Source organism: Filicampus tigris, chromosome 20 (assembly GCF_054856515.1).
Source record: "Filicampus tigris isolate MCC_2025a chromosome 20, RoL_Ftig_1.0, whole genome shotgun sequence".
Classification (NCBI taxonomy): domain Eukaryota; kingdom Metazoa; phylum Chordata; class Actinopteri; order Syngnathiformes; family Syngnathidae; genus Filicampus; species Filicampus tigris.
This window is the reverse complement of record NC_141236.1, coordinates 7,140,910-7,164,631: the sequence shown is the minus strand read 5'-3', so window position 1 is coordinate 7,164,631 and position 23,722 is coordinate 7,140,910. Positions and strand designations below refer to the sequence as shown.

At 43.8% G+C, this 23,722-nt stretch overlaps 2 protein-coding genes across 12 annotated transcripts in view; both read left to right on the top strand.

The window, feature by feature from the left end:
* Positions 1-10,761, top strand: part of gphnb (gephyrin b) — a 64,794-nt gene extending 54,033 nt beyond the window's left edge. For 5 of the 9 annotated variants that reach the window (XM_086018573.1, XM_086018571.1, XM_086018569.1 and 2 more), the window contains 14 exons: positions 87-129; positions 1,759-1,896; positions 4,088-4,180; positions 5,005-5,060; positions 5,272-5,391; positions 6,292-6,362; positions 6,596-6,749; positions 7,134-7,255; positions 7,364-7,451; positions 7,545-7,618; positions 7,711-7,778; positions 7,907-8,010; positions 8,980-9,076; positions 9,375-10,761. In XM_086018573.1, coding sequence (XP_085874699.1) covers positions 87-129; positions 1,759-1,896; positions 4,088-4,180; positions 5,005-5,060; positions 5,272-5,391; positions 6,292-6,362; positions 6,596-6,749; positions 7,134-7,255; positions 7,364-7,451; positions 7,545-7,618; positions 7,711-7,778; positions 7,907-8,010; positions 8,980-9,076; positions 9,375-9,508 — 1,362 coding nt within the window. In that variant the 3' untranslated portion in view covers positions 9,509-10,761. The remainder of the gene's footprint in view (positions 1-86; positions 130-1,758; positions 1,897-4,087; positions 4,181-5,004; positions 5,061-5,271; positions 5,392-6,291; positions 6,363-6,595; positions 6,750-7,133; positions 7,256-7,363; positions 7,452-7,544; positions 7,619-7,710; positions 7,779-7,906; positions 8,011-8,979; positions 9,077-9,374) is intronic. The other 4 variants (XM_086018572.1, XM_086018566.1, XM_086018565.1 and 1 more) reach the window with 3 other exon arrangements.
* Positions 10,762-13,818: 3,057 nt separating this feature from the next.
* LOC147128095 (uncharacterized) lies at positions 13,819-18,026 on the top strand. Of its 3 annotated transcripts, XR_015083901.1 has the most exons (13): positions 13,819-14,013; positions 14,085-14,241; positions 14,309-14,487; positions 15,816-15,865; positions 15,934-16,057; positions 16,144-16,190; positions 16,290-16,651; positions 16,738-16,777; positions 16,848-16,947; positions 17,054-17,366; positions 17,451-17,489; positions 17,564-17,633; positions 17,700-18,026. XR_015083901.1 is itself a non-coding variant. In XM_086019051.1 (12 exons), exons 5-9 carry the CDS (start codon positions 16,452-16,454, stop codon positions 17,140-17,142), a joined length of 357 nt encoding a protein of 118 aa, XP_085875177.1. In that variant the 5' UTR covers positions 13,819-14,013; positions 14,085-14,241; positions 14,309-14,487; positions 15,816-15,865; positions 15,934-16,451; the 3' UTR covers positions 17,143-17,366; positions 17,451-17,489; positions 17,564-17,633; positions 17,700-18,026. The 3 variants fall into 3 exon arrangements, 1 of the variants encoding a protein (XP_085875177.1); XR_015083900.1 differs by having other exon boundaries at positions 15,934-16,190; XM_086019051.1 differs by having other exon boundaries at positions 15,934-16,538; positions 16,611-16,651.
* Positions 18,027-23,722: the final 5,696 nt, after the last annotated feature.

Genomic DNA, 23,722 nt, shown 5'->3' with positions numbered 1-23,722 from the left:
ACTGCTTTCCCTCTCTCTCTTCTCTCCTTGTCCTCTATGTCTCTCTCCCCCAATGCCCCCCCCCCTCCCATCCCCCAAATCTCTAGGTGCAGTCGCGATGCAGCAGCAAAGAGAATATCCTAAGATCAAGTGAGTGCCAATGTTTCCACTTCAGAGTCGCTTGTTACTCATTTGTGTGTCGCATTGATGCGCGGCCTCTTCTCTCGAAAGTTGGATGCAGAACATTCTTAAAAATACTCGAAATGTCGGGTATGGTTACTTGAATATTAATTGGGAAAGTTTAACACTCTAATAGGGTCGAATGTAAAATGTTAATTGATTTGTTTCAGCTTGTTTGACCTTTGAGGCGTATTTCCTCCGTTTTGGGCGTTTGACTCCAACATGTTTATTGCAAGTCCCATGGAATTTTTTTTTTTCGTAAGACCCAGCACAAATTGCTGGTGAGAACATGTTGCTTTTTAACACCGCGTGTACTCCCTGTATGGCTTTTATTTGCGCTTGTGATGTGACAAGCAATGCGTAATTTTGTGGGTTTGTTACGCCGCGTTTACGCGTGCGTGTCTCTCGCCTATGTGAAGTTTTGCCAGGAGGTTGTTAAGCCTCGTGTCGAGCGGCGGAATGTGCTGCGGAAGCGTAAAGTGTATGTTTAAAGGCAGGAAATTGGGTCAAGGCAAATCAAAGCGTTGCGCCGATTCGTCGCTGTGAGGCAGCGAGGAGGAGAGAGAGAGAGAGAGAGAGAGAGAGCAGGAGGCGAGAGAAGAAAGAGCAGATTACATATTAGTTCCACCGTCTTTGTTCTTTTTTTTCTTTTTTTTTTACCTTTGCTATCATTAGAGGGGTATTATTAGACAAACATGGATGCTATCAAGCACCTCCAAACCTCATCCGGCTGCATTGTGTTAGTTAGATGTTGCAAAAACATATTCAAGGTCAGCCACTGAAAGAAGATGCAATTATTTGTAATATCTGGAGTTTGATCAGTACAGGCAGAGTTCGTGACAGGTTTTTTTGCTATAGGCATTTTTTTAAAACTTGAAGCACAGGTGTCAAACTCATTTTTTTTACGTGGCTTGCAAAAGCAAATCTGATTTGTTTGTTACTAAAATATGTACCAAAATGACAAATTCGCTTCACTTTTAATAACAACAATTGCGGTATTGCCAGTAATTTTTTTTGTTACCTGACCCCTTTTTAAAATGAATTTAACAATAGTTGAGCGTGCAATTTTCCTTTACTTAAGTTTTCAAAACTATAGTTTACTGTGTTTTCCATCAAATTTTTGTGTGCGGCATAATATGATGAGACGATTAGATGTTTACATGGTTTCGTACTGGCCATGTGAGGGGAAACCTTATTGACCGGTGATAAAGATGAAAAAGCCTCCTGCTTTAAAGTGACTCATGTAGCTGAAGAATTAAAAAAATATATATACTTGAGAGGTTCATTTTCTTCTAGATAAAACCACTTTCATGCTGGAATTTGCTCAAGTAGGGCTCAAGTGTACAACAATGTGATATTGGGTGTTTTTATATTTATCATTATTATTATTAAAATTGCCTTTGATTGTGTGAAAAGGGGGCGAAATGTCCCTTTTTTTCTTAGACATTTACAGGTGTATCTATTATAAACAGAATATCATACAAAACGTCATTTATGTCAATAAATTACATTTTCCCCAATGTTGTCATTTACTGAGACATTTCTTGGAGTTATTCAGATGCCAAAGATCAAAAGCGATGTGGCACTTGTCGATTTTAGGTCACAGCGCTGTGGACATTACCAAGGTGGCCCGAAGACACCGCATGTCCCCTTTCCCCCTCACTTCCATGGACAAGGCCTTCATCACTGTGCTGGAGATGACCGCCGTCCTGGGCACTGAGATCATCAACTACAGAGGTGAGCACCAACAGCTGACCCCCCCCCCCCCCCCCAAAAAAAAAAGAAAAAAAAATCAACAACCTGCATCATGTGCGGCGTTTCTTTCCACCTTCCTGTTTTTTCTTGAGCATGCTTGGATGATAAAATCTTCATCACAGCTATAGTGCGTGTTGGATTGAGATTTTTTTTTTTCAGTTCATTCTTCTTTAAATTGACAATTTTCACTGTCCGCTTTTCTTTTACCAGCTAACTTTGGCATTTTTGTCTGATTCAGACTTGTACACTTCGACACACCAATAATATGCTAACTGCTCCAATAGCGAGAGTGAAAAATTGCACTCGCAGCAGTGAACTCTGAGTGACCGGTTTACGCATGCTGAGACAATCAAAACATGGATATTCGCGTCTCCCACCTCGTGGCATAAAATGAATGGGTTGATCGATGGTGCTCTGCTAAGTGCAGTGTGAAAAGGCCTTGAGTATGATTATTTCATTTCATTGAGATACTGTTTTAAAGACATTTAAAATGGCATTTTTATGACAGGTGATCTAAATTTAAAACTGTTCAAGCACTGATTTAAAAAATGATAAAATAATAAAAAATAAAAAAAACTTGGCTGGTTTGTGTTGGGAAGAGTTGTGGACTTTATCCATGCATTCCACAAAATTCATTAAAGCTTTGTACAGTATGCCATCAAAACAGCTTAGCATGTTTGATTGACTTATGCAATTTTGTTTTGAATCAACTAATCTTCACAGTTATTGATTTCCTATCTGTAAATGGACATAGACTTGCACTTAGTATTGAGTCCAGCACCTTGAGGACAAGTCACCCAGCCTTTCATGTCTGAAGGGCAATGGCCAATTTGTGCACAAATGGGGGGGTGCTACAAAAGGAATTGCCTTTTTTTCCCCCGCCCACCAGGTATATAGTGGGGTTTCTTTTTTTTTTTTTAGGAGCGGGGGAGCAGGGTATGTGCTGGATTTGCAGGAGCACAGCTGGTGAGGCGACGAGTGCAGTGAGGAAGAGGAGATTTGAGGGATGAAATATTTAGACAGGCAACAGCTGGAGCAGCCACCCTGCTAAAATGCTGCGTAGTATAGCATGCGTGTGTGTGAATATGTCACATCATATAATAATTATAATAGCTTACATTTTTGGGCGCATAATTGATTGCTTGGTGACGTTGTCCGTGTGGTGGTGGTAGTGGGGTATTTGTGCCGGGTGACGTGTCCCGTCACCGAGTACACGTAGTGTAGTAGTGTCTGAATTGCTCGTGATTTTATTTTTTTTTATCTTGCCCACACTCATTTCAGCATAAGAAATGTGTGTTAAGTGTACTCTCAATTTGGGTGTCTTGACAAAAACGTGTCACTTAAATGTTATCGGGACACCTAGGAATCGTTTTTAAAGGAACCCTATATGTTAAAGACGTCTTTAATTCCAGAGGGACAAACGTGATGTAAAATTAACCCCGTTTACATCTATAGCAGCTTCTGGGGCATGTCTGTATACTTTAGTTAAAACGTTCAAACATGCACGCTTGTATTTGTGGTTTTGCAAACACACTGTTACGTTCGATACGGGGAATGGTGTAATATGGAACGATAATGATGCACGTCTCTCAAATGCTGTTCAAAACGAGCCGTTTTCCCTTGGGTGACAGCTGTGAGAGAATAAACAAAAAGCTTATTTGAAAAGCTTTTTGAAATCCTATCAAACGCACCTAACCGCTCCGTCTCCCCCCAAAAAACTGTTGAGCGACAGTATTTACATTGCCAAGTCTGCCACGGGTGAAAAAAAAGCCGTTGACATTTCGCCGTTGAAGGAAAAGGGTCAAAACCCCCAAAGAAAGGTCATGTGGTGTATGACGAACATGTGGCTAGTTACCGCAGTGTCATGTGTACGTACACGTGCTCATTGGTATCAGTGATCAGATCTTCATATTACCACCCTGATTTGCATAAATGCTCAGACAAATGAGATGCAGTCTATCTATAGCCTAGCACGGCAGCTTTTGGTATTTTTTGTGGCAGTATTTTTTTTCCGGTCTACCCGCCCTTGTTCCGTACCAGAATACTTGAATTGAAATAATCATTCCATATGTACAATATTTTGGAAATGTGGTGTAAGTTGAATAAACACATTTTCCCTGTTGGCATGTAAAGGTTATAATGGCCATGTTTTTGTTGTTGTTGTCGTCGACAGACGGGATGGGTCGAGTCCTAGCTCAGGACGTTTATGCCAAAGACAACCTGCCACCCTTCCCTGCCTCTGTCAAGGATGGCTATGCTGTGAGAGGTAATGCAGTTGATTCCAGAGGGCTAAAACCTCCGTTGGTCCACATTTACAATAAACAGTCCAACCTCCAAAATGGCCGCCCCATGAGATGGATCAAAACAGGTGGATTTTGCTGCGTCATTCGTATCCCACAAACACAATATTAATCCGAATATCAAGTTTAGACCAGTGGGGCTGCATAGAAGATATTATTGCAAAGAACATTTTGGGATTGATTTCATCTTTAAACTTCATTTGAGGTGTTTTCATTCCAATCCCGTCGACATTCAGTGGTAGGGATTTGTAGGGGAGCAACAAGGGATCTGCGAAGCCGGTGAGCAGGGCAGCAGCTTGTTGGCTCTAGGCACCTTTTAAAAAAAAAAAAAAAAAAAAAACCTCTTGTACGAAGCATCTGCTTTTAGCGCTCGCTGGTAGAAATGAGAGACTGTACACAACAAGTCTTCTCTGTGTTTTATGCATCTGTCCTGAGGGCCCGCACAGGCATTCATGTGCACTGATTTTAGTGCTTGGATGGTGACGGTGGAAGGAAAAAAACTGTCTGTGCACCTCAGGCTAGATTTTTGTCTTATTTAAAAAAAAAAAAAAAAAAAAAAAAAATGTAAAAAATCATTGCATGGTTTGGCATTCCACAATCAATTTAGATCACGCAACACCAAGCAATGGCAGAGTTCTACAAGCTATATAATTCAGTCAACTCACATTCTCTGTCCCTCTTGATTGTTCATTCTGCAGCCCACTGAAATACAATGACTCAACTAAATTATACCCGCCCACTCCTGGTCTCAGAACACGCACCTGATTGATACTTTTCCTTGCGGTTTTAGCCGCCGACGGCCCGGGCGACCGCTTCATCATCGGAGAGTCCCAAGCAGGCGAACAGGTCGGCACATACACTATCTTCACGCTGAACAGATTTTTTTTTTTTTTTTTTTTTTTTTTGCACTTGTATGAATGCTTGCCTCAGCATTCTCACTTTTCTTAGAATGCTTTATTGTTTTTAATGTCATCTATCATTTTGAATTCAAAGTGAAACAGGCATTCAAACTCGGTGCGATGTGTAATCTTGCTGGTCCTTTTGTGTGGCCGTGCAGCCCACCCACACCGTGATGCCTGGCCAGGTGATGAGGGTGACAACCGGCGCTCCCATTCCCTGCGGGGCCGACGCCGTCGTTCAGGTGGAAGACACCGAGCTCCTCCGCGAGTCCGAAGATGTAAGTTTGACTCGAATGGAAGGGAATTTCAACCTCAGCCTGAACGGAGTCGACTAAGCTCTTTGCAGTTCTGTTGTTGCTTTACCAGGTTCCGTTTTTTTTAGTCCCTGTGGTAAAATATTTGAGCTAGGATTCTAGCCATAGCTGGAAATGACAAAAATGCACACATGCTGATGTTAGCTTATCTTGTTGTTGTGCTTTATAGCTTTGAAAGCTGCAATATTATACTACACAGTATCCACTTGGCTTCAGAAGTCCGTTTTTTCTTACTCCCCTGAGTTTCCTTTGTAGATCAAATTAGTCAGACACATGCATGAGAATACAGGAGGCCCTCGTTCTCCTCCATTGTTGTTAGCGCGACGAGTTCCGGCTGATGCGTTCAATCAGGCGTGTTTTTTTTCATAGTGTCCCGTGGTACTACCCGAAGGAGATATGTTCCAGACCAGATCATGTAAAAAAAAAAAAAAGTTTTTATAGTTTTACCCCTCCCACACACTTTAATCCAATTTAAACACATTTAAAACATGCTTAAACCTATCAAACACGCTTTTAAAGTATGTCCTCACCCTCTCATTCGCACGGATATCCAATTAAGAGGCACGGCGTGCTCGCTTCAAGCGGTTTGTCACCCCCATGTTGAAGTTTACTGTAAAACTGACACATAAAACAAAAGAGAATCAAACATTGTATATTTAAATTGCAAAAAGTTCAAACATACCATATCAGTTCGCCAAACTAAACTCCGCTATTTTCTTCAAACATAATGTCAAGGCTGGCTAACGGAAATTTGAATCACTTTCAGAAAAGTACTACTTTAACAGAAGGGTAGAGTTGTGCTAAGATGGTACTGTGCAGTAGAAAAGCAGCATATATTAGTTATAAAATACTTCTGTCAACTAGTTTGTCTTTCAGGGCACAGAGGAGCTGGAAGTACGAATTCTAGTCCAGGCTCGGCCAGGCCAGGACATCAGGTCAGTTCTCAGAAATGAACAAAAAAAAGAGGGAAAATTTAAATTGAGCTTCTTGTAGTTTGACGTTTTCTGACTCACCCCTCATGGAACAAGCCACAACAACAACATCGAAAGAAATAATCAAATTTGGTGTCATTTTTCAAAATGGCTTCTGTCGTACACCCCCTTGTATCCTTGATTCCGCATCTATATGTCAGCCGACAAGGCGTTTTCTGTCTCGCTTGTTCCGTCAGGCCCATCGGTCACGACATCAAGCGCGGCGAGTGTGTGCTGGCCAAGGGCACCCACATGGGCCCCTCCGAGATCGGCCTCCTGGCCACTGTGGGAGTCACGGAGGTGGAGGTCCAGAAATTCCCTGTGGTGGCGGTCATGTCGACAGGAAATGAGGTAGGTGATGGTCAATTTGTCCTTCATTGGGGAGGATTATACCTCAATCTACTGGAATGAATTCACATCTGGATTTAAGAAAAAGCCTCTGCAAAAAAAAAAAAAAAAAAGTGTGCCGGTTATTTTGGCAGCGTGCTCATGTTTATGCACAGTCATCGCTGTCTGCTTTGACTGGTAAATTCAACAGTCGGTGGCGGAATATAATTCCATTTATAAATTGCTCACCAGTGAGAAAAGCAAGTCTTTAAAAATGTACACTAACTATTGTTGTGTATTCCACCAAAAAAAAAAAAAAAAACACACGTTGGAGAAAATATTCAAATTCAACATGTAATTTTAAGAAGTGAGGTCTAACTGTACCGTATTTTTTTTTTTCTTATTTAGCTGCTGAACCCGGAGGATGACCTCCATCCCGGGAAGATCAGGGACAGCAATCGCTCCACCCTGCTGGCCACCATCCAGGAACATGGCTACCCAACCATCAATCTGGGCATCGTGGGAGACAAGTATACCTCCGTTTCTTTCTCTCTTTCAACATCAGCACTTTCATAATCGGCTTTCCCCCAGTTGACTTGCTATTTAACACCGCCGGTGCGTTTGCGTGCATCCCACAGCCCCGATGACCTTCTCAATGCTCTGAATGAAGGCATCAGCCGTGCTGACGTCATTATCACCTCAGGCGGAGTATCCATGGGAGAGAAGGTATCAATCCACTCATGCTGTGTTTTACTGACACGTTGTGGTCAAAATTGAGTACTGCAAGCATAAAAAAAAAAAAAAAAATTGGATTTGCAGGACTACCTTAAGCAGGTGTTGGATATAGATCTTCACGCTCAGATCCACTTTGGTCGGGTCTTCATGAAACCAGGGTAACCAGCAGGTTCTGTAACATGTTCCACTGGGGCGGAATGACAAGCCATGAATCAATGTCGACTGTTTTTTTTTTTTCCCCCTTCTACAGGCTCCCAACCACCTTTGCCACGCTGGATATCGACGGTGCTCGTAAACTCATCTTTGCCCTCCCAGGTAGTGTGTGAAGTTGAGAGAAAGACTTGATTTACGCCGCTTTTACGAGGAGGTGGTCTTCATATATCTCCCCTCTCTCTGTCTGTCCGTCCATCCGTCCGCCCATCCTTCCACCCGGCCTTCTGTCCTAGGAAACCCCGTATCCGCTGTCGTCACCTGTAATCTTTTTGTCATCCCTGCCTTGAGGAAGATGCAGGGTATTTTGGACCCAAGGCCGACGATCATCAAAGCGAGGGTAAGCAGCAGCACATTTATGGCCATGGTTTGGGTTGAAACGACCAGGTATGGTGTCATTTTTGTCTTGTCTTGAAGAGAATACCGCAATATGTAGTGCATGAATCGAAAAGACATGAATCCATTCCAGACGCCCCAAAAACATTTGTTACATGTTTTTGAAGGGGAGGTTAACTCCAAGAAATTGTTTGCAATCATCGGTTCTATGCGCCTTCACTAGTCCAAACACGGCATTCTGAATAATGTTGTGTTTGTGGGACATGAGTTAAGCAGCAAAATCCACCCCTTTTTAGCCATCTCAGGGGGTGGCCGTGGCCATTTTGTCAGTTCTGTCAACTGAAAATGACATCACAGTTGCTCAGGGCTCAGATAATGACCAATCATGGCTCAGCTTCAGAAAACAGGAGATGTCATTTTCATTTGATGCCAAGTGGCAAAATGGCTCCCACCTGAGATGGACAAAAACAGGTGGATTTTAGTCAACCCAAAGATATTTTTTTCAAGAATATGTTCCCAGCAGGCCCACTATAGTTGAAACACGGTGTTCTGATTAATTTTGCATCTGTGGAATATAAGTTAAGCAACAAAATGCACTCGATTTTAGCCATCTCTGGGGCGGCCATTTTGTCTTCTGTCGACTGAAAATGACATCACAACTGCTCACGACGACCAATCACGGCTGACCTGTTTTCTGAATCTGAGCCGTGATTGGTCGTTGTGAGCAGTTGTGATGTCATTTTCAGTCGACAGAAGACAAAATGGCCGCCCTAGAGCTGGCTAAAATCGGGTGGATTTTGCTGCTTAACTCATATTCCACAAACGCAATATTAATCACAATGCCACGTTTCGACTAATGGACCTGCATAGAACATATTCTTGTAAAGATTTTGGGGTTTAGGGTTCCCCCTTAATGATGACAATTAGCACTGTATTGTAAAACGTACTGTAAAGACTTTTGGTTTTGTTGCAGTTATCTTGCGATGTGAAATTGGATCCTCGCCCTGAATATCACCGCTGCATCCTGACATGGCATCACCAGGAGCCTCTGCCGTGGGCACAGAGCACAGGTAACACCAGAGACGTTCCTCGGGTAGCCGTGCGACACGCCATCTCTCTGTCTAGGTTTGCCCCCCTGACCTCTGATTGGTTTCGACATGCCCGCCAATGCCTCACAAGGGATGCCATCTGGACCGGCACTCAAGAGACCTTCCACCAATATGTTAAATGTGTTAAAAAAAATATCTATGGGTTTTGGGGGCCACAACGTTTACCCAACATGGCAGAATGCGGCAGAATACGGAGGGGACGCGTTTCCAAGTTGCCCCTTTGACCTCATTTGAACGCGCTTGCTTGTGCTCCCCGCAGGGAACCAGGTGAGCAGCAGACTGATGAGCATGCGCAGTGCCAACGGGCTCCTGATGCTACCTCCCAAAACCGAGCAATACGTGGAGCTGCACAAAGGCGAAGTGGTGGACGTCATGGTCATCGGCCGGCTATGATGTCGTGGCGGCGGGGGCGGAGGGTCGCCGTCATTTCTAGCGAGGGTCGTAACGGGCGGGTCACGGTGCATGTCCACATATCATTGACTATTCTGTAATATGCAACGGCACAGCTAGTTTTTGTTGATTTTGGAGTACATTGAGGTATAGTCGACATCTCGATCACAGCCTAGATAGACTGGATAAGAAAACATTGATTTAAAAAGATTAGAGTATTTCAAAGAAAGAAAATATAACTTTTAATGGAGAAAAAAAAAAAATCTAATTATAAAAAGAGATTTATTCTGTAATATATTATGATTATTCTTCTTATTATTATGATTATTCTTCTTATCATTATTATATTAAGGCAACTTTGTTCCTTTCATTGCAATTGCTTTGTGTGTTCAACGCTAGACCTTATCTATAGCAGTAGCATTTTAATAGACAGCTGTAGGTGCCTGCCAGGGAAGAAAAAAAAGATTATTTTCTCATCTTTAGTGGAAAAATACCCTTACCCTGTTTTTTTTTTTTTTTTTTTAATTATTATTATTTTTGAAAATGAAGAAAAATACCGAGGAAGACTCCAGATTTCCCATGGTGCTGCAGTTAGGAGGAAAAGGGGGGCACATCGAGGTGTTTTTCTCCTTTGAGCGCCCATCAAGGTGACACTTTTTCTCTCGTTAGTATGCATCATATCGGCTTCACAAAGAGCTTTGCTTGTCGTTTATCTTGTGAGTCTTGTTTATGTGCGCGGTGCCAAATGCCTGGGCGGGGGAGCCAGAGCGGGGTGGGGTGTAGGGCGCTGAAGCTTCCTTAAGTTTGCGCTGACCAGGTGGAATATTTGCTCCCACCCTGCCCACCACCCCTGCTACAAACCCCTTCCCAGGGATAAGCTTGGGGGGGAGGGGAAATATATTTTATTTGAGCAACTATTTAAGAAAAAAAAGAAAAGCAAGAGAAGAAGCAGCTTCTTTAATTGCTGACGGCCTTTTTAACCGACTTCACAAAATTGTACAGATTAAAGAAAATAAATAGAACCATATTGTACAGATATGTGACCAGCACTCCTAAGGAAGTTATTATTATTATTATTAAGCAATGAGGAGACATTCAACAACGCTGTACTATAAACATTTTCTGTAATGATGCTGAAACTGATGAAAGAGACTACGATAATAAAAATCCTTGATCATTATGTAAAAAAAAAAAACAAAAAAAAAAACAAGGTTATTGTTGGGTTTCCTTTTTTTAATAAATTATATCTAAACAACTATGAGAACTACATTTCTTTTGTCATACACAGTACGGAGAAGGGAATGTGTTCTTTCTTATAAAGCAAAGTTGATGCTGGCTTGCTGTAGTGTTGGACCCACTCATACTTCATGATCATAATTATAGATTGACTACATGTCTTACTTTTGTTTACCATGTGGTATCACAGGCCTGGGAAATCCCCAATGTTGCTGCTGCCAAATCCTAACTATAAGTTCATCCACAAAAAGAGAAGATGTTTGTTTGGACTGAATATGGAAGATGGATTCACAAGAAAGGAGGCCAATCGCTGAAACTTGTTACGTTCTTTTTTCTTTTTATTATATTTCTCTATTTTATTTATAAATTTGGCAACTTACAGAGTACATTTTGCTAAATGTATCATTTTTTTCTGTTTAATTCATGTAGGCCTATTCATTTTCTTGTATGAATTAAAATTGTGGGTGTGAAATATTTTCTTGTGCGTACACATCAAAAACCTTTGAGTGCGTTTTGTCAATACAACTCTCGGTTCCGTGACTAGGGTTAGGGTTTGTGGAATAAGAGTTAATCCACCACTTTTTACCATTTCTGGGGGTGGCCATTTTATCACCTCTGTCAACGGAAAATTACATCACAGTGTCTCAGGGCTCAGGTAATGCCCAATCACAGCTCACCTGTTTTCTGAAGCTGTCAAAAGCCAGATGTTGGTCATGTGAATCTAACTCACAAATTAGTATTTTGTGCACTCATTACATGTGACCCTTTTATGGTCACACATTAACATTTTGTGTCCATGGTATATTAATAATGTGGCCACAAATTAAAAAAAAAAATCTCATGTACGGTTAGCTGTTTTTATTTTATTTTAAATGAAACAATTGAGGAAATCCTGATGTGAGAAGGTAGTCCATCTCACATTCTCCATTATTATTATTATTATTATTATTAGTAGTAGTAGTAGTAGTAGTATTAGTATTATTATTATTCACTTTAACAGAGGATAACAACAATTTTTACAGGTGACAATATAGTTCACGATATCGTCTTTAGGCGCTACGCTGTCGCCATCTCCTGGTCACTACGAGAAATGCTTTCGTTGACAACTTGCGGAAATCTAAAACAGATTTACGAGTCGTATTTTGATTTATGTCTCGTGATATATTCTATTTTCTTAGAATTAAAATTTGAAAAACGAATAGTTATTTGATTTTTGATTTAAAACACGAAACATGAAAATTGAAATACAGATTGATTTTCTTGTTTCTTTTCCGGAGCAAGAAAAACATTTTCTATTTTTCTATTTTTGTTTCTAAAACGAAAATCAAATAACGAGTCGTTTTTCAATTTTTAATATCTTGTTTCAAACGTAACATCCAATGACCAAAAGAGACACGGACCACCTGGGTCCGTGTAGGGTCTGTGTAGGTCCGTGTATGGTCCGTGTACCTTACGTTCATTCTATCTTTAATTGTGAAACGCAAATCAAAAAACAAATTTAGGGTTGTATTTTCAATTTTCATTTTTGAAACAAAAATAGGATATTCATTTTAACGCCCCTTTTAAAAATAAACTACAAAATATGTGGAGTTTTCTGGAAAGGGCTCGTATTTCCGTATTTCCAGTTTCAATATTAAATGTTCCTTTTTTTACGCTTTTAAGCCGTTGGTTCGCGCTGCAGGAAGCACAGGAAGTAGTGTAGTAGCCACTAGCTTCGCTTTCAGAGGGAGAAAAAGTTGGCTTGACATTCTGACGTTCGATACAGTCTTCAGTTCGAGTTAGGGACCATCCACAAATTTATGCGCGATGGATCTCAAAAATTGACAAAACTTCTCCAAAATGACCTATATAAAATACAATTTGAAGTGTAGTAGTTAGAGGCTTTGCTTTGCCACCTAATACAGCAATCAGAATGAGAAAAGGTTTTCACTTGATTTTTGGTGAATATTTGTGTCAGTTTAGCACTATACTCATCATTGAATTGGCTCCAACTCCTCCCAAATGTTCTATATAAGGAACATTTGAGGTGCAGTAGTTAAATGACTCCCTATGCTCATCTACTACAGAAATCAGAACTACAAAATGTTAATTAACTGATTTTTGGTTGATATTTTTGTCAATTAATGCCACAAACAAACATATTTGCGGACTGTCTCTAACTCGTGAATATCGAACGTCAAGCCAACTTTTTCTCGCTGAGCTGCACCCCAATTGTAATAAAATGGTAGAAATGGTCGCATGCGAGAGATTTAACGCGATCATTTCTCTTATTAAATATCTTTAGGGTTCGAGGGACACCATTGTGTTGGTAGCTATAAGTGCGGGCTCCACTAAATGGACGAGACTGAGACGGCTCCGAATTGAAAGGCTTGCAATCGTTTATTTTACAACGTCAAAACAGTAACTCCGCTGGGCCACAAGAGGGCGCGCAGGGTTAGCGCATGCAATGAGTCTCCACCATAACAACCATCTCGCTCAGACTTCAAATTGTTTTTTTATTTATTGTATTTTTTGTAAAGTGCTTTGTTGCAGCTCTATGAAATGCGCTATATGAATAAAATTGTATTGTATTGTATCGTAATAAAAGGCCATAATACACAAGTGTTAATCAATAAATTAACATAAAACACTATGTATAATTGACACCGGAAAAGAGCCGAAAATTTCAGGTCTGATCAAAAGCCAGCGAATAGAAGTGTGTCCGCCTGGGTGATAACGTACATTTTGGCCACTTATGCTGCACGACCAACATAAATAAATAAACACATTATAATAAATAAATAAAGAATTATGTATATATGTATGCACGCATGCACGCACGCACGCATGCATGCATGTACATATTTTCGTTCAAGGATTAAAAATTGAAAATCAAACATTTTTTTGATTTTATAATATCCAATGACCAGAGACACGCACCCGGTTTTATTTATTTATTTTATTTCTACGACAGAAAATCGAATATAGCACGGGACACAATTGGAAAACGTGTCTATTTATTTTTGGATTCCCGGAATTTGTCCCGACAGTATTTCTCGTACTGACCAGAAGCAACGATTTCCATTCCACAGTGAGCCAAGCAGTCATCATGACACATCACCAGGTGGCGCTAGTGCGCAAAGTGCCGATCAAAAAACGGACGAAGAAGGCTTCCATTGGTGCATGTGACGTGAGGCCTACCGGTGATTTGGAACAGGTGTGCAGAACGGGATTCGTCGAGTGCAGCGCACAGGTGCGGCAAGATGGCGACCGACCGCTTGGCGTTTTCTCGGGTAAGTGAGCACACGAGGAAATGTTTGTCTTTTTTTGGCCGTTTCTCCCAATGCCATTTTGTTTGTTGCAGGATTTGCACACTTGAAGGACGCAACTTCGTTTGAACAAGCAGAAACAAAAGATCGGCATGGATTGGTGCACGTGACGTGAGGCCTGCTGGTGATTTGGAACGGGTGTGCAGAAGGGGAATCGTCCGGCGACCGGCCGCTTGGCGTTTTCTCGGCTAAGTGAGCACACGAGTAAATGTTTGTCTTTTTTTGGCCGTTTCTCCTAATGCCATTTTGTTTGTTGCAGGATTTGCACACTTGAGGGACGCAACTTCGTTTGAACAAGCAGAAACAAAAGATTGGCATGGATTGGTGCACGTGACGTGAGGCCTGCTGGTGATTTGGAACAGGTGTACAGAACGGGATTCGTCGAGTGCAGCGCACAGGTGCGGCAAGATGGCGACCGACCGCTTGGCGTTTTCTCAGGTGAGCACACGAGCAAATGTTTGTCGTTTTTTGGCCGTTTGGCCAATGACATTTTGTTTGTTGAAGGATTTGCACACTTGAGGCACGCAACAGCGTTTGAGGTTTGATCACAGCAATCTCAATTCACTTCCCTTTGCTTGATTTAGCACATTGTCCTCTTTGTTTGTATTTGCTATGATTTCAAATTATTTTGGTTTGTTTTAATGCTGGCCAGCTTTTTTTTTTTTTTGTATCATTGTTGTGAATGACAATGCCTTCGTACTCTGCAATTGAACTGTAATGGTTCTTTAACTCATTGTTTGGGGGTTTTATTGAATATGGTGCATTTTATTTCAGGTGGTATGAATGTTTTGCAAACTTATGAATGTGATTTTGTGTACCTTTTCACGCCAATTGTCACGAATTTTCATTTAAACCCTTTCCGCTCCAAATGGTCGAAAATCCCGACTGTATACTTCCGCTGCCGGTTAAAAAAAACAAAAACCTTTTGCAAGCATTCATTTCTCCGGTTTCCTGTCGGAGGGGACACTTCATTTGATTTGGACGGCAAAGCTAGCCTCATGACATGCTGTAATTTTGGACTGCAAACCTGAGGTAAGTTGTGCTGGAATGAAAACATGAATGTCTTAATGTGTACCTGTGCCGATAACAAGTATCTTTCAGTACATTTCACCGATTCGGTTAGATGCTAATTCACTGTCGTCAACCACATTGTATTTTCGGCAGCAAACACTCATGTATTTTTTTGAAACTGTCGCTCTAGCTAGTATCTGTAATTATTACAACATTGGCATGTTCAGTTATAAACGTAATTTCTGTTGATTGTTTGCAGAACTAAATATGAAGGCAGAGCTCCTTCAATACAAAGCAAGCAGGTGGACCTCAGACCAAGTGAAAATTGTGTGTAAAGTTTCAGCTTGTTTGACATTTATGGATGGAACTGTGTACAAGTTGATTCCATCTTGTCTAAACTGATTTCTTTTTTTTTTTTCGTCTTAGTCCAATTGGAAGGGGACAGACTGTCGAAATGTGCAACCTTCATCGATGCCTCAACAGAAAGTGTTTTGTGAGCTGAAGTGACATGTTCACTGTCTACACTGAAAGGTTGCTCCAACGTAGTGGGAGGAAAAGCTTTTTTTTTTCTTCAAACAAATGTCATAAAACGCATGGCCATTGAATAAGTTGTTTTGATTGTAATCTACCAGTGGAAAGTTTTGTATTTCCTTGATCTTTTTTGTACATTTACTGTTAACATGCAAGTTGAGTTTGCTCTCAAACCTGTAATTGGTGTACTGTACCCTGCCTTTTCTTGTGCGTTACGTTGCAAGGTGGCGTTGGAGTGGGATGAGCGAGAGGCACCAAGATCCACCAGATGAGGGTGAGAAAACCAACAGACACAAATGACATGCGTAGGAAATATATATAAAATATATATTTCAATTGCAGTGTGAAGAAGCTGCCTGGGACGGGATACACCAAAGACAACGAGAGCAGTGTGAAGACCAGAAATGCACGAAAGCAGGTTTGTAGGGTCAAAGAGGAGCCTGATGAATGGAAAAGCTGAGCAGAGGTAACAGCACATGGCAATATGAGAAGTATGGGGCACAACTACAATGTTTTCAGGGTTTTTTTTTTGTTGCTGTTCCATAAATGAAGCATCAAGTGGCACACATGAGTATGATCTGTCCAGCGAGCGAGCGAGGGTAACAGGCTAAGTCGACGCTTCCAATCAAATAAGCAAGTGACATACAACTAGGCTAATCTGTTTTATTTCTGGCGCTTTTGCTGTGTGGATTCTGCAGCCGTAATCGGGACAAAATCTGAGGTGGACCGCTTCCCAGAGAGGCGTCGTTCTGGACTCTTCTGCGTCGACAGACCCAGCCAGCCAGCGAGCGAGCGAGCCATGTCCTGAGGAGAAACGGCTTCCCTGAAGGAGTCTGCCTGTCGTGTTGAATTCTTGCGAAATGCTGTTTGAGTTGACATTGTGTGAACTGTTGCCGCCTGCGCATCCGGGAAGGGGTTCCGTCCGCCGTCTGTGCTCACTTCACGAGGTGGTGGTGTCACGAACCTTGGTCCACTGTGGGTTTGCTTGAAGGTCTCCACGAATGCACTTGTCGTTGCAGGATGGAGAAGGAGCCGCTCGGGACGGAGCCCACCGCGCCCGGTGGGCGCAAATAAAAGTGCAAATGTGTGGCAATATCGTGGCAATGAGCAAAAGTGTCATGTTGTGCGTTGGTGCTTCTTTTGCAGGCTGGAAAAGGAGCCGGATGGAAGGAAAGGCCCGGCAAAGGTAACACCACACGTGGCAACGAAAAACAAGTGGCACAACTGCAATATTCTTGTTGTTGATGCTGTTGCAGAGCTCAGACGAAGCGATTGCACACATAAAATCAAGAATTAAGCGGCACGGCGAGTTACCTGTGTATAATTTGTCTGCGAGGGCCTCTCCATGGGGAACAGGTGGGTCTTTTTTTTTTTTTTATGCTTTTGGTGTAGTGTATTTTGTCCTCCTCGTCCAACCTCATTCCCCTCTGTGTTCATTTCCTGCACGTTGTGGGATGGGCAGAGAGGCCGGCAGCATCCGACAGACGAGGGGAAGCCACAAAGGAGACGTTGCAATCAAAGACGCAACTGCCGCTCCCCCTTTGGTTCTGATGCTTTCGCCGTGTGGATTCCGCCGCGAGTGTCTGGGACGAGAGCCGAGCTCAAGCGTTTCCACCCAGGAAATGGAGTCTGATTTTGTATTGAGGGAACATTGTAGAATACCACATTGTGTGAAATGCTCCCTCATTACAAATGCGCTTGACTTGTTGCAGGGTGGAGAAGGAGTCAGATGCGTCAAAAGTCAGCTCGATGTGTCGGCCTCCCATCGGCCAGTGGTGAGCCTGCAGTCGACACGAACCTTCAGAAGATTTTTGGCCATGATTTGTCTTGTGATTCATATACCACTTGTGCTTGTTTAGCAATGGTGGAAGAGGAGCTGGATGGAAGGCTGGACCAAGGTAACAAAACACATGGCAAATAAAGAATCAAGTGGCACACAATAACACCATCACCCCCCCCCCCCTCTTCGCAGGGCTCAGAAGGCCATCGATGTGATGAAAAAGAGGAAGGGAGGCTGCAAGATGAGTAGTTCGGCTCTTGAGGTGAGTATCAAAGTCGTACATGTTAACATGGATGTCAAGGCCTGTTACGTTCTTTCTTCTTGGTAGCGTTCCAGTAACAAGAGGTGCAGATGCTACGGTGCTCGGAGGGCAAAGCGTCAACAATAGGGAGAGTATATATATATTTTTTTCTTCTTCCACTTGGTGTGTTTGTCTCCTCTCTGTCACTAACTCACTGGGTGTGCACTGACTAACACTGACAGCATTTTGTACTGAGCCGTGTGTCAAGGCAATGATTTGTTAGAGTAACTTGTTCTCTGAAATATTGTTTTGACATGTTTATATTTTCTTTTGTCTGAAGCGACATGTAAAGCTTCCTTTTTGTATGTTCTGAAAGTACTTTTGGACTTGAATTAAAATTGCGAATTGAATAAACCCCTTGAGATGAGCCATCTCATTTTAGAGGGGTCTAATGTTGTCAATTGATTTTTTTGTTGTTGTGTGTCTGTTGTCTGTCATCCTTTTATCAACGCAGTCTGGTTTTGGCTCAGTCAGGTGACTGCGTTTCCACTGACCCTCAACCCTCTGTGCCAATTGAGCTAAAGTTAGTAAATGAGTTTGGAGCGATGAAATGTAAAATTTGGGATGGTGCTTATCGCATGTTTCGTTGAATGTTGCGACCCCCCCCCCCCCCATTTTGTTAGCTCTCGTTACGTATGTGACATGTTGATATACCAGCATTTCATAGCACCGCTAACGTTACATAGTGACACGGTCAGACCCGAATCCTCTTTGCTAGTTAGCAGTCACTGCATATGTTTGGAATGGTCGAATAAAAGAGCATTAACTATTGGTGTAAAAGCAATTCATAGATAACACGTTGGCAAGTATCTGCCTCCCAGTCTTTTCACGCCAACCACAGGTCCACTGACCCCCCGTGTATCGAAAAAGAAAAAAAACGACCATGTAAATAAAGTAAGGCGTTTGGGTTGGGAGGAGAGACCATGTATAGTAAAGTGTTTTTGGGGGGTAAATAAGGACCATGTATAGTAAGTTGTTTTTTGGTGAAAAATACGACCATGTACAGTAAGGGTATAGGAAGGTGTTTTTTTGTGAAAAACGAGGTAAGGGTATAGTAAGAATTTTTTTTTTGCAAAATTGAGGTAAGGATTTAGCAAGGCGGTGGTTTTTTTTTTTTTTTTTTCAAAAAAACGAGGTAAGGGTCAGGATAGGAGGAAATTGTGGGGGTAAGGTGTTTTTTTTTTTCCGGAAAACGATGTAAGGCTATAGTAAGGTGTTTTTATTTAGAAAAACGGGGTATAGTAAGGCGTTTTTTTCGAAAATGGGGTAAGGGTATAATAAGGCGGGGGTTTTTTTCCAAAAATTAGGTAAGGGTATAGTCAGGTGTTTGGTTTTTTAAAAAAGATGACCATCTATACTCCAGAAAGTAAACACTCATTATGTGAGTGTATACGTAAATGCATTGGACTTACATCTGTGGTTCAGTTTACTTGCATATAATGCACAGACCTATGTGAGGTTTGAACCCACAACCTCTGATTCACAATCCATGTCACTCTCCCCTAAGCCAGCTGGGACCTGAAGGTCGTTGTGGCTCCTCGTCCATATATCTTCAACAATTTCCATTCCTGACCGTAAAGACTACCAAAGAATTTTCTGCTCCAGTCCTGCAGTGGTTGAAGGAAGAGTGTGGCAGAATGTGGACCCTGACCACTTTTAAAAATATGACCATACGTTAGTGTATATGCAAAGAGCTTAAAAATTAGAACAAATTCAGATACTATAGAACCCTAACCCTGTTGACGTTACAAACACATATTGCACAGGGGCGAGAGTGACACTGTTATGGTGAGTTGTGTACATTGCACAGTTATTTGGTTAGGGTTAGTTGCATACTTTGCACAGTCACTTGGTGAGGATTAGTTGCATACATCACATGGAAACACATTACATGACATTGTGGGGTTTGAACCTTGCATCTCAGATGGACAAACCCAAAGCCTTTCCTCTCAGCCAGCGGGTACCTGAGAGTGCAGGCCTTTCGTTGTCCATATATCTTCACCAATGGGGCACGTGTGCATGGAAAAGACAGAAGCTCACGTCGCGCAGTTCCCTTTGCTCCTTCTGTGGCCTGGTGGTCAATGATGTGCATTGGAGACCGAACTTACCTGGCTTCAAATCCAGACACATCCCTTACAATACCAAAAGCTAGCTCAGGCTAGCCAGTCTTGCATGGGGACTAGGTTGGTAAGTTTAGATTTATTGTTTGATTGACAAAAATCAAATAATACTTTTTTGTCACACTAGTGTACATGCAACACATTGTAGAGATCACCATGCTGAAGGTCACTCACACTCTGCACTGTCAAGACTTGAACCAAGGAGCTCTGGTTGACAAAGCCACAACTCTAACCTCTCAGCCAGCAGTGAACTGAATGTTGACGTTGCTCCTTGTCCATATACCCCATCCATATAATGGGGCGTGTTTTCAGCTAGGAAAAGCAAATGGCACACCTGAGATTAGAACCAGGGTCCTCAGGTGTACAAAGCCATAAGTCTAACCTATCAGCCACCTGGGAATTCTCAAGGTAAGCTGCTCCTTGTCCATATACCTTAAACGGGACGTTTGTCATCTTGGAAAAGACAAAAGCGCAGGTGGCGCTGTCACCTTCACTCCTCCCGTGGCCTGGTGGTCAGTAATGCGGCTTGGAGACCTAACGTATCTGGGTTCGAATCCAGACGCATCCCTTACAAAAGCTAGCTCAGGCTAGGCGGACTCGGATGACTAGGCCGGACCAGCACAGGACAGTGTGAGCGGGACAGGACAAGACAGGAGCATGTAGCTGTTTTCAGCTAGGAAAAGTGAATGGCCCAACTGAGATTCGAACCAGGGTCCTCAGGTGTACAAAGTTGTGAGTCTAACCTGTGGGCCGGTTGAGAATGCTAAAGCTAAGCTGCACCTTGTCCATATATCTTTAACGGGACATTTGTCAGCTTGGAAAAGATAAAAGCGCAGGTGGCGCTGTCACCTTCACTCCTCCCATGGCCTGGTGGTCAGTGATGCGGAATGGAGACCTAACGTACCTGGGTTCGAATCCAGACACATCCCTTACAAAAGCTAGCTCAGGCTAGGCAGACTCGGATGGCTAGGCCGGACCCGGACAGTGGGACAGGACAGAAGGGTGGGAGGATAGGATAGGATAGGATGAGACAGAGGGTGGCGGCAGGTCAGGATAGCAGGAGGGGGCAGAAGAGTGGGAGGCCAGGAGAGGAGGAGGCAGATGGGTGGGAGGCCAGGAGAGGAGGAGGAGGCAGGTGGGAGGGCAGGCCAGGATAGGAGGAGGCAGAAGGGTGGGAGGCCAGGCCAGGATAGGAGGAGGCAGAACGGTGGGAGGCCAGGCCAGGATAGGAGGAGGCAGAAGAGTGGAGGAGGCAGAAGGGTAGGAGGCCAGGAGAGGAGGAGGCAGAAGAGTGGAGGTGGCGGGAGGCCAGGCCGGAGGAGGAGGCAGAAGGGTAGGAGGCCAGGCCAGGATAGGAGGAGGCAGAAGAGAGGAGGAGGTGGCAGAAAGGTGGGAGGCCAGGCCAGGATAGGAGGAGGCAGAAGAGTGGAGGAAGAAAGGTGGGAGGCCAGGCCAGGATAGGGGGAGGCAGCAGAGTGGAGGAAGAAAGGTGGGAGGCCAGGCCAGGATAGGGGGAGGCTAGGTGGGGGTAGGCTAGGCTAGGAGAAGGTAGAGTGGGGGCAGGTGAGGATAGGAGGAGGTAGAGTGGGGGCAGTCCAGGATAGGAGGAGGCAATTTTTTTTTTTTTTTTTAACTGACCCTACACAAGTAAGTTTCTGCCTTTTTAAAGGGGGGGGATGCATTAAAAAAAAAAAACCACCCTCTAGCCTGACCCACCACCCTTCCTCCTATCCTGGCCTGGCCTCCCCCCACTCTGCCTCCTCCTATCCCGGCCTGGCCTCCCCCCACTCTGCCTCCTCCTATCCCGGCCTGGCCTCTCCCCACTCTGCCTCCTCCTATCCCGGCCTGGCCTCCCACCATTCTGCCTTCTCCTCTCCTTCTGCCTCCTGGCCTGGCCTCCACCCTTCTGCCTCCTCCTCCTGCCATTCTGCCTCCTCCTCCTCTGGCCTGGCCTCCTGCCATTCTGCCTCCTCCTCCTCTCCTGGCCTCACCTCCCACCCTTCTGCCTCCTCCTCTCCTGGCCTCCCACCTGTCTGCCTCCTCCTATGGCCTCCCGCCCTTCTGCCTCCTCCTGTCCTGACCTCCCACTCTTCTGCCTCCTCCTCCTATCCTGACCTGCCACCACCCTCTGCCTCCTCCTATCCTATCCTCCCACCCTTCTGTCCTGTCCCACTGTCCGGGTCCGGCCTAGCCATCCGAGTCTGCCTAGCCTGAGCTAGCTTTTGTAAGGAATGTGTCTGGATTCGAACCCAGGTACGTTAGGTCTCCATTCCGCATCACTGACCACCAGGCCATGGGAGGAGTGAAGGCGACAGCGCCACCTGCGCTTTTATCTTTTCCAAGCTGACAAACGTCCCGTTAAAGATATATGGACAAGGAGCAGCTTAGCTTTAGCATTCTCAACCGGCCCACAGGTTAGACTCACAACTTTGTACACCTGAGGACCCTGGTTCGAATCTCAGTTGGGCCATTCACTTTTCCTAGCTGAAAACAGCTACATGCTCCTGTCTTGTCCCGCTCACACTGTCCTGTGCTGGTCCGGCCTAGTTATCCGAGTCTGCCTAGCTTTTGTAAGGGATGTGTCTGGATTCGAACCCAGGTACGTTAGGTCTCCATTCCCCATCACTGACCACCAGGCCATGGGAGGAGTGAAGGTGACAGCGCCACCTGCGCTTTTATCTTTTCCAAGCTGACAAACGTCCCGTTAAAGATATATGGACAAGGAGCAGCTTAGCTTTAGCATTCTCAACCGGCCCACAGGTTAGACTCACAACTTTGTACACCTGAGGACCCTGGCTCGAATCTCACTTGGGCCATTCACTTTTCCTAGCTGAAAACAGCTACATGCTCCTGTCCTGTCCCGCTCACACTATCCTGTGCTGGTCCGGCCTAGTCATCCGAGTCTGCCTAGCCTGAGCTAGCTTTTGTAAGGGATGCGTCTGGATTCGAACCCAGATACGTTAGGTCTCCAAGCCGCATTACTGACCACCAGGCCACGGGAGGAGTGAAGGTGACAGCGCCACCTGCGCTTTTGTCTTTTCCAAGATGACAAACGTCCCGTTTAAGGTATATGGACAAGGAGCAGCTTAGCTTGAGAGTTCCCAGGTGGCTGATAGGTTAGACTTATGGCTTTGTACACCTGAGGACCCTGGTTCTAATCTCAGGTGTGCCATTTGCTTTTCCTAGCTGAAAACACGCCCCATTATATGGATGGGGTATATGGACAAGGAGCAACGTCAACATTCAGTTCACTGCTGGCTGAGAGGTTAGAGTTGTGGCTTTGTCAACCGGAGCTCCTTGGTTCAAGTCTTGACAGTGCAGAATGTGAGTGACCTTCAGCATGGTGATCTCTACAATGTGTTGCATGTACACTAGTGTGACCAAAATGTATTATTTGATTTTTGTCAATCAAACAATAAAACAAAGCTTACCAACCTAGTCCCCATGCAAGTCTGGCTAGCCTGAGCTAGCTTTTGGTATTGTAAGGGATGTGTCTGGATTTGAAGCCAGGTAAGTTCGGTCTCCAATGCACATCATTGACCACCAGGCCACAGGAGGAGCAAAGGGAACGGCGCGACGTGAGCTTCTGTCTTTTCCATGCACACGTGCCCCATTGGTGAAGATATATGGACAACGAAAGGCCTGCACTCTCAGGTACCCGCTGGCTGAGAGGAAAGGCTTTGGGTTTGTCCATCTGAGATGCAAGGTTCAAACCCCACAATGTCATGTAATGTGTTTCCATGTGATGTATGCAACTAATCCTCACCAAGTGACTGTGCAAAGTATGCAACTAACCCTAACCAAATAACTGTGCAATGTACACAACTCACCATAACAGTGTCATTCCCGCCCCTGTGCAATATGTGTTTGTAACGTCAACAGGGTTAGGGTTCTATAGTATCTGAATTTGTTCTAATTTTTAAGCTCTTT

Excerpts from the sequence above, each read along its gene's own strand:
- LOC147128095 (XM_086019051.1), top strand. The coding sequence starts at position 16,452 with ATGCTGTTTGAGTTGACATTGTGTGAACTGTTGCCGCCTGCGCATCCG. Across the intron at positions 16,539-16,610 it reads GTCTGTGCTCACTTCACGAG|GATGGAGAAGGAGCCGCTCG; the intron begins GTGGTGGTGTCA and ends TTGTCGTTGCAG. Across the intron at positions 16,948-17,053 it reads GGCCTCTCCATGGGGAACAG|AGAGGCCGGCAGCATCCGAC; the intron begins GTGGGTCTTTTT and ends TGGGATGGGCAG.